The sequence below is a fragment of the Aulostomus chinensis genome, chromosome 8 (assembly GCF_037954235.1).
Source record: "Aulostomus chinensis isolate RoL2024-O1b breed Wild chromosome 8, RoL_Achi_v1.0, whole genome shotgun sequence".
In the NCBI taxonomy this organism is placed as follows: Eukaryota; Metazoa; Chordata; class Actinopteri; order Syngnathiformes; family Aulostomidae; genus Aulostomus; species Aulostomus chinensis.
This window is the reverse complement of record NC_141327.1, coordinates 21,660,976-21,670,753: the sequence shown is the minus strand read 5'-3', so window position 1 is coordinate 21,670,753 and position 9,778 is coordinate 21,660,976. Positions and strand designations below refer to the sequence as shown.

Here is a 9,778-nt window from a genome sequence, read left to right as displayed (position 1 = left end):
GCTACTAAATAAATAACATCATTCTGTCAGCTGACTTCATGCACAGATCGCATACAGGAATAATGGTGCAGATCCGAGTTCTAATCCTGATTTTATGAACACAACATTGAACACGTCACGGATCCAAACAGCTCAAATAAACTGATTTGCAACACATTTTCATTTAATGCATGTGTGTCTGTTTTTTTTGCTCTTTTAATAAGAAAGTCTGTGTGGTACACATCAAACGCATGATGTCACCACATTACAACAACAAGGAATATATTCAAGAAAACGCTCTCGTATTGGGAGGTACGTGTTGGAATCGGATCAGAACTGATAAAATGTATCATAATCAGTGAAATGACAACATATTGATTGCTGCTCCTCTACTTGCAGACACACTTGAAGTAAAACATTTCTTTTACATGTTTATATTAAAATATTATACCTTGAAAAGCAAAAGACAAACAATGAGGTTTAACTTTAATACAATAGTACAATGTTGAGATTACAGCTTGGATATACACACTTGAGGGTAATAAAACAAATTCAAAATGAATCATTAAAAAACTTAAAAAGGTGGTTTTGGTTCACGTAACAACATTTAACACACTAAGGCACCTTGTGACTTGAGCACACTGCTATTGAGGTAAACCCTGTGAACAAATACAGTATGAAAGGATAATAGAAGGGCTTCTCGAAAATGAGTTACAGTGGCAAAGAACATACGGGGACAACATGAATATCCTTGAAGACGTATTTTTGGTGAAACACTTCTTTCGTGGCTATGCAGCCGTCATATTCCTCTCCAATTGACACAACTGAAAGAATGAAAACCACCTCCGTGGATTATCAAGCAAAACTTGTTTGGGTGTCAGGGTCCTCTCTCACTCTCCTGCTTTATACCATGGAATACTTCTTACAGGGGTTCTTAAGGCAGGTGGGGGGCCAGGTGATGGGCCAGGTGTACGAGCACGGCACAGATGTTTGGACATTCCTCTCCAGGAAGTTGAACAGGGGGTTCCACCAGGTCTTAGTGAGGTAGTTGTTGGGCGAACATTTTAGAGTCTGCGAAGAGAATAAGTCAACGTTAATAAAACAACACCACCATTTATCATAATGATCATCAGTCATTTCTGTTTTATGATTTCTATCATACACATTTGTGAGCTTTTGATTTGTTTGTATTTTAGATTGTGGATACTGCTGAACTACAGAATTGCTTGATGTGAGGGATGGTGGTTCCTAAAAAAAAAAAAAAAAAAAAGTGAGGAATGCACTGACATGAGCTGCACTAGCACGATGAGCGGCTAGGCCTGCGCCACAAAAATTATCACTAGTTCTCTGAGTTGTGGTACTGGAAGCCCCAGGGCAGATATTTTTGACTGTCAGGGCTCAGTCTTCAGCGGTTTTACTGTATCTTCTAAAAAATTTCTGCTGCACCCATGGGTGTAAGATGAGATGGTTTCAATCATTTATCCATATCTGAGCAAGTTAGCTGCCTTCCTCTTCTCTGGCGGCCTAGTTTAGGGGGATGGAATGAGATCCAATCGGAGAAAGATTCAGAGGAAGTTTTCACAGAAAGCATGTGAGAAGAACTTTTGTTGGAGAATTTTGAGGGGTTACTGACTTTTTTTCCCACATACCCCCTGATGTAACTGCACGTACCCCTGGGAAGCTGAATCATGGAGATAAAAGATAGAACTAACCTTTTCCTCTGATGATCTTTAGAGAATGTTGAGTTCTGAGTTCATATTAGAAATTAAAAAAAATATTTTTACTAGCAGAGTGAATGATTTATAAAGAGGGAAGGAGGCAGTTTGACATTTTGAAAATGTATGTAATATATGTCTACATTCATGTGTAATATATGGAGCATTTGAAGTTAACCAATTCTTGTGTTGGCATAAAAGTTTTAGCGAGAGCTTTTAGCTGATCGAAATATAGCCATGTTTCATCAGACGGGCAGTAAATTCTACCCGGCAACATAAATCACATGGAAGAGGTTTCACTGAGAGTTATGCCTCTACATGCACTAAACCACACGCGCACGCACGCACGCACACACACACACACACACACACACACACACACACACGCACTTGTGAACACACAGTCTGTGTTCAAACCTGCAAATTGGCCATGGTGTGGTACCACCAGAACAGCCGGGAAGTGATAAAATAGGCCACAACCACATCCACACTGTAATGCTCATGTGCTACCAAGATGCACACCACACCCACGGCACTCAGCAGCCAGCACATCAGATGGTACCACCAAAACGACCGCGGTGAATCTGGAGAGAGGAGAGACAAGAGTGTTAACTACATAAACATATCCAGTTGTGGTCCGTTGTTGTGTATATCTTCTGTCAAGAAAAAAGAAACTGTCTGTCGCATTACTGAAGCGGGAAAGGAAGGAAAAGAACACATAAATAATAGCAAAGACTAAAACAGCAATGTTTGCTCATACACCATCCAAAACATACATTTTTGTAGTTTCAAATGTTTTGCACAACCCAACAGTATACAGTTTTAGAAAATCACCACTGACAAACCACAAATAGAAGCAGTTATTCTGTGTGTTATTAGTCTCTACAGAAGTAGGACAGAATATTGTGGGCCCTGTAGGATGAGAATGGAAACACACAACTTCATGTTATTTGTGGAAACCTGTCATAATTTTATCACATGAGCGATGGAATGAGATGTTGCTTAATACTCACATTCCTTGATGAACAGATAGGTGAGAGTGAGCATCACTGTGTGTCCACTGTAGAGGAAGTCCCCACACATGAGATGGGAGTTAGTGAGGGAAAGTCCTCCACCAGTTATAAGCCGCAGAATTCGCTGAATTTTTGCCTGGGAGTCTCCGTACAGCTGATAGCGAGCAGATCGGAGACAATTAAAAATATCTACAGACACAATGTGATGAAAAATTTGCAATTAAAAAGGAAACATACACTTGACGTGAACAAATCCTGTGCCCTGAAACAGCTGAGGAAAACCTCTTTCAAACAAGTAAACAAATTTAATATACTGGCTATCTGAAAACACTTCAAATTCCTGGGCCGAGACCAGTATCAAACTGTCCAGTCCCTGATCTTTCTGCACAGCACCTGCCAAGAGTGCATGTTTTTCATAAAACACTAATGCACCTCAATATTGTAGATGTCCTGAGGCAGTAAAAAGCCCAAATGGCTTTTTTTTATTATATATATATATATATATATATAAAAAATATATGTATATAGTTGCCTCTCTTGCGTGGCTGTCCAAATTGAATCCCAGAGGCTACAAGAGTCCACATCGCTGAGCAAAAACAGCTGATACCTCTTCTGATGCTAGCATGCTATTTACCTTCGGAGCACAAGTCATGTGCATGCCAGGTACGGGCAGTGTGGTGATGTACATGGTGACACAGCGGTACAAGTACAGTGTGCCAATGAGGAAGAAGAACCGCCTGCTTGCTATTGATCTGCAGATGGAAAATGAAAGAGATGCAGTGAGATGAATCCAGAACTGTTGTTGTCCTCTGGTAATGCAACACGAGTGATAAAGTGAGCCAAAACATCCATTAGAAGCACAGCAAGGGGCACTTTGACTGTCTGTAACTTTTCACAGAAATGACTTTTTCACGTGAAGGAAAGAAAAAAAAAGAAGCTTACTTGTATTTGAAGAAGAACAACTGGATCATCCATATGGTCAGCAGAACAATCCCGTTGACCTCTGTCACTGTAAAAGCCCACTTGACTCTGTCGATATAGTCAAAGAACTTATCAGGAAGAGGTGGGCTGCTCTCCTTTGGTGGGACCCTCTCGTGGACCACTGTGATGACGACCGTTGTCAGGACCAAGTTAAAGCAGGCGTAAAAGAAGGCGATGGCTGTCTTCCACCACTCCATGGGTAAAGGCTGGCCGTGACATTCCGGCAGAGAAATCTTCATGTAGTCATTATGTCTCCCTATGCCTTTCCTAAACCCCCGCTTTGTATCCTCGCCTCCTGGGGTGTGGACAGGGCAGGTTTTACCGCTGCTGAGCACGTCACCACCGGAGGTTTTATTATCTGTGGCAGAGTCTGACGCATCCACAGGCTCCTGCGATGCCATGGGTGCCTGCTCTAGTCAGGTGCTGCTCCTCTGGATTCAGGCTTTATGACTGCACTGAGAGAAAACAGAAGACTGATGTAGACAAAGCACTAATCGGTGCACGACACATTTTCAGAAGTTAGAAAAGCATATCAGTGAACAGGAAGTTCACTGCATGGGGTGTACAGTTTGTCAAAGGAGATGAACTCTCCTTCTCAGGGGTTTACAAAGTAAAAAAAGAAACACAGACATGATCTCACATCTCCTTCAGCCCGGAGACAGCAGCGCTATACTGGAGGTTGTTTACAAGATGGCGAAAAATGCTAAAATCAAATGACGGCAGGGCCGTGTGCTGCTACACTGATTACAGCGTCCACATGAGCCAGCAACCAAGAGCAGAAAATCCTACAGGAGAAGGTCATCACATCCCTGGATGACAAACAGCATCATCTGACTGTCCATAGACATGTGGAGGAGCAACTACATGGGCCTGGACAAAGGAGCAAGAAGGTAAGACGAGGCCTGTCGACAGCAAGGCGCCAGAGGCGAGCACTCACACATCCACTACAGTAGGACTGCACAATTAATTGAGATTAGTTCTATTACAATTTTCAAATTGCAGGAAGGCACAATATCCGCTGTGTGTGTGTGTGTGCGTGTGTGTGTGTCTGTATATATATATGTGTATATATATGCCAACAGAGAAGATGATAGTGTCTGATATTATTTTGTCAACTGATATTCAGCACAATGAAATAATACTGACGACTTGAGGACAAACAGAGATTCTGATGAGATTGCGCCGTGTTTGTTTTTGAGCTCTTTTCACTTCAAGAGAATTTGAACTTGAGAGTGAAGACTGCAGCGCGTACACCAACCTGCTGCCCCACTGCTTCCATTCTTTCTCACAAGGCTCCTCGTCCCTTTAACGGCTCCGTTAATGGCTTTGGGATTATTGCTTCCACTCTTGAAATGAATCGCAATGAAAGTCAGTTGGGACACGAGGGGAATAGCACGTTCACTTGGAGACAAATATGGCCCCTGGATAGAAATAGAGGCTGGAGTCGCATCAGGTTCCTCAGAATCAATTTTTTTTGGGGAGGGGGGGGGGGGTTCATTACAGTGGAGAAACAAAGATTCACACTGTGTTATGCAGCTGGTGTCTACAGACAATGTTGGACTTGAACCAGTCGTAAAGCAAATTAATACTGACGCAGATGGCAAACAAGATCAGCAGGCTCACAATATAAGGTCATTACAGTGCCCCTTCGCTTGTTGGTCAGATGACAGTGCAGCTCTGTTGTCAGTCACACGGCGAGTTTGGACTCCCAATGATGACGGCACGTTTACAGGTCACTCGACGGGCGAATAATACGTCTGGTTTTGTGGAAACGATGCAGAATTTATGCAGTTTACTTCAAAAACATTAAAGAACCTAATTTAAACTTAATCTAGACACAAATGCTGACGCTATTCCACTGACTGTGAATAACGAGTTATTAGTGAAAGCACTAGTGGTGATCACTAGAGTATCACGGTCCTGGTAAATGCACAAACTACCAATATGTGAGAACCGCATTTCTGTTTGTGCGACTGTACTATGAAGATATTCAAAAAAGCAAGTTTTACTTTCTTTGACACTGTATGACCGGCTTGTTCTTATGATATGCAGGTATTTGACATTTTTAGAAACATTTCGTTGCGGATTAGCATCTATTCATCTATTCAAAAAAATTACTTTAATTTGGACAGAGTGATATCAAGGTTTTCAGATTTCATTCACTTGATTTTTTTTTTTACAGAACTTTCAAACATGTCAGGCAACCTTCATCGGTGGATGGAGCTCCTCAGTGGAAACCTACTGCAGCTACCGACGTGTCGAAAAAAGCTTGTACATTGACATTTGGTTGGGATTGTTTTCTCAAATTATTCCGGGGTGAAGAAGAAGATGAATGAATGGTCACACTATTTCGGTAATGGTTACCAAATACACGTGGTTGTGAAAAAAAAAACCTCAACGGCTGGTTGGCAGGCGAGAGGAGGTTGGGAGGACGCAGTCTGTCCTCCAAAGCTACACTTCCTCACGGTCAGCGTTCACATAACCATAAGAGGTCAGCTGTGAAAACACAAGTCTCGCTTATTTTCACTGTGTTTGAACAAATGACTGTTGTGTTTTTTTTGTTTTTTTGTTTTATTTTCATGACAAAACATTGTGTTCATTTTGATTCGAGGTGCGTGAGGTTTATGTTTGACTGTTTTGACTGTGAGACTCCCCCTGTGTTTACTGTACATGGGAGGTCAGCAGAGTGTCTCCATTAGGATAGTTTTCCACTGGTCTTCTCCTCCCTAGCGTACAGTACATGCTGTTTTCCCACCAGCTGGTGCACACGGTGCTGTATAAAGGGATGGGTGGTGATGGAAAACTGGCAGAAAAAAAAATAACTCTTCCGCATGGTCACAGACTGTAATGGATAACTTGGCTGCCTCCACTCATCCAAGCTATTTCAAGAGAACCCTGTAAAGGCTGTATTTTACTCCAGGGGAACCGGTGCTTTGACTCCATTTCGGGGACTTCATAATAACACGCTACTATAGCCGTCCACTCATTTTCTCCGTGGTACCATGTGGATTGTCTTCATCAAAGTCAGAGTTAAAAATAAGCCCCATTAGAGGTGGCCCAGCCCACTGGGAACTGGTGACACTCCAGGGAGGAGCTGGCTGTATGTGCTGTACATCTCCTCTCTGTAAATAAAGCTTTCATAACCGTGTGATTTACACTGCAGCGTGTTCGGGTTTTAGCTCGGTTTTCCCACATTTAGTTTTTATGTTGTGACACACACTAAAACTTTTACATACATAGTTTGCACGAACATATGTGCAATGCCAACGAAGAGGGTGTGACTCACAATATTATGTCGGTGTTACATAATCAAACCTCCCCCCTGTGACAGGAGAAAGAATCTTCAGGTTAAGCTTTTTTGGCAGCCAAATTATCAAGTGGATTTCTACAAACAAAAAAATGGTGTAGAGGAGGAGCACGACAATCTTTTTTTCAGCTTATGTGAACATTATGTGCTAGGGTACGTAACTGCAAGCATGTTCAGAGGCTAGAGTGGGTCGTACCATTTTTGTACTTCGAGGTAACGCACTAACGGATGCTGACTGACCCCTTCGCTGTTACAAGTTGCCTTTCTGTTGTCGTGTCACACTCATATCAGGAAGGCACCAGAAAACCGGGTAAAGGAAAGATATATTAGAAGGCAGCAGGATGAGTGAATGATGTGAGAGAGTGCTGACAGGTTTTAATGTGTGGACTAGATGATGTCACAGAAGTTATGGGCGGAAGCAGGCCGCAAATTAACGCTCCTTAAACCCGGGATGGATGGCTGATAAACCCTTTCCCATCGCAAGTCTAAATTCTTGCTTGTGTTGTACGTCGCTTTGGACAAAAGCGTCTGCCAAATGAAATTGTAGAATTGTAGAATTGTAGATCCAAGCCAGATGTTCGTGGGTGTTAGCTGGGTTTCAATTAGAGAAGGTGTTAAACTTGTCCTCGTGGCTATAATTTTCATTCTTCATAGTTTTTTTGCCTGAATGAAGACAAATTTGTCTTCTTTCACACATTTATGACTTTCTGAGCTGAAAACTGAAATTTTGCGCCACGACCTCCAGAGTGACAGGAAAGTAGCCTCTTATAGCTTTGCCCACCGCAATGTTTTGTGAAACCAAGACTTTCAGGAGGGAAGCTAAAAATTAGACTGAGGCTAACATTGTGCTATACCTCTGGAGTCTCATGTAGTCACTTGTTAGCGGTTGCTATTTTTTTCAACACATACACATCTTTGACATTCAAAACTGCAGTATTTATTGACAAATTTCATGCTATAGAGGTTTTTTTTGTTTTCTTTTCGCTCCTACTCAAGTGTCTATGGATTAATGCTCCTACCTTTTTAGACTTTTTTTGTTTTCGGCTGATGGCAGTGGGAAGTTAAAGCTGCTTTTTCTGCTTTATGAAGTCAGTTCTGTCAGTCACAGTTTCGGGGTGAAGTATCGCTTCAAAATGTGCTGAGATCTGGTGACTGTGAAGGCTGTAAAATGTGACCGAAGTCGTCATCGTAGTCATTCAGTGACCTCACCTGCCCTGTGCTTGGGGGCACTGTCATCCTGGAAGAAACCACTTGCATCAGGGGAAAAATATTTCATCTTTGGATCAAGATGATGACTCAAAACAACTTTCTATTGATTTGCAATGTCTCTTGCCTCTAAGTGGACCCAAACCATGCCAAACAAATGCTCCCACAATAACAGAGCCACCACATCACCTCACGATGGGGGTCAAACTTTGTTTTGTTTTGTTTTTGTTTTCTGTAATTTGTCTACAGCTCAGGGCTGCTCACAAGAACACACAATACATACTACCTACTGAGAAAGATCCTGCAAAGACATCCACGGAGCCACCCGGACTCTCCACATGTGGGGTGGATCTTAGCAGTAATGGCAGGCAGCATCGGGAGCCTCCCATGCATTAACCAACAGGGCAGCAGTGTGGCACGCATGTGGTACAGCCAGGTTTGAAGTTTACATTTGGGGTGTAGCATGGTGGACTCACACTGGGTTAAACCCCATGTTCCACATGAGGCTACTGGGTGGGGCAACAGGTCATTGCACGCTCTGTAATTAAGCCCTCTCTTTTTAGTCAGAGCAATTGCAGCTGGAAATGGATAATTTGATTATCGTTATGGAATTAAAAGAGAAAAGAAATCTAATTTGCTTTCAGATTAGCTTAAATGTGACAATCTGCCATCTGATTTCCTCAAGGTAACGTCTTGCCGTCTGTTGATGACATCATGACACTAAACACGGATCCTTCAGACCATCTCTCATCATCCAACTTTTTACATGCAAGTATATTTCACCAGATATGACCGTTCAACGGCATCCGTGCTGTATTTCAGCATCTGTGAGCAAACGCCGGCTATAAAAGTTGAATGTCATCACCAGAAATTCCTGCGTGGCTACACCAACCTGTGACACATCATTTATGAATGACACCATAAAGCGCATACACACAGCGACTGATGTGTATTTAGACTCACATGTTGCTCAGTTTACAGCATCCTACCTTCTTTGCACGGGCCTCCCGGTGTCTCTTCCTGTAGTTGCAGGTCCTTGAATCCTTGATGCTGCGCCCTGTTTGATCGCTGCTCTGCCTCGGCTGGACTGTTACGTTACACGGCATTGCTACTGGCTTTTGATGGGAGCGCTCCTCCCCGAAGTCGTTCCTTTTCTCTGCTCCATCCAGCCTCTGCCTCCAGCCCCCAGTCTAGCATCCCCTTTAATGCAGAGTAAGTGTCCTGCCCTGTAATCAGCACACGCATCACCGTGGAGCTCTGCTCGTTTTTAGTTGCCTCGGCGTCAGCCACTTGCACGATATTTGAGGCATTCTGGGTTAGTTGTTTTGCAACATGCAAATATATTATTATTTTATTATATAGCCTAATAAACTATGAAAGGCGCAAATATATTTGCAGCTATTCAATCTGAATTAAAATGAAAACAATACTTAAAAAAAATCTCATTATATGCTTATTGAAGTGCTGGTGGCAGAATACTTGAGTCATTTACAGTGTGCGGCGACCAGTCTGTACACGTTATGAGCAAAACTGATCTCAGATCAGCTCGTCCATTCATGTCCACTGAGGAAATACGT

General features: G+C 42.5%; 1 protein-coding gene across 1 annotated transcript; it reads right to left on the bottom strand.

Moving 5' to 3' along the window:
- Positions 1 to 235: 235 nt before the first annotated feature.
- On the bottom strand, positions 236 to 9,678 carry sgms2a (sphingomyelin synthase 2a). The gene is made up of 6 exons (XM_086210233.1): positions 9,191 to 9,678; positions 3,650 to 4,143; positions 3,342 to 3,459; positions 2,708 to 2,861; positions 2,112 to 2,278; positions 236 to 1,050 (listed from the first exon to the last, which is right to left on the bottom strand). Exons 2-6 carry the CDS (start codon positions 4,087 to 4,089, stop codon positions 883 to 885), a joined length of 1,047 nt encoding a protein of 348 aa, XP_086066359.1. The 5' UTR covers positions 4,090 to 4,143; positions 9,191 to 9,678; the 3' UTR covers positions 236 to 882.
- Between the last annotated feature and the right edge of the window lie 100 nt (positions 9,679 to 9,778).

Coding starts and splice junctions, on each gene's coding strand:
- sgms2a (XM_086210233.1), bottom strand. CDS start 4,089: ATGGCATCGCAGGAGCCTGTGGATGCGTCAGACTCTGCCACAGATAAT. Junction 2,279..2,707: donor CTATCTGTTCATCAAGGAAT/GTGAGTATTAAG, acceptor TCCTCTCTCCAG/ATTCACCGCGGTCGTTTTGG. Junction 1,051..2,111: donor ACACCATGGCCAATTTGCAG/GTTTGAACACAG, acceptor TTCTCTTCGCAG/ACTCTAAAATGTTCGCCCAA.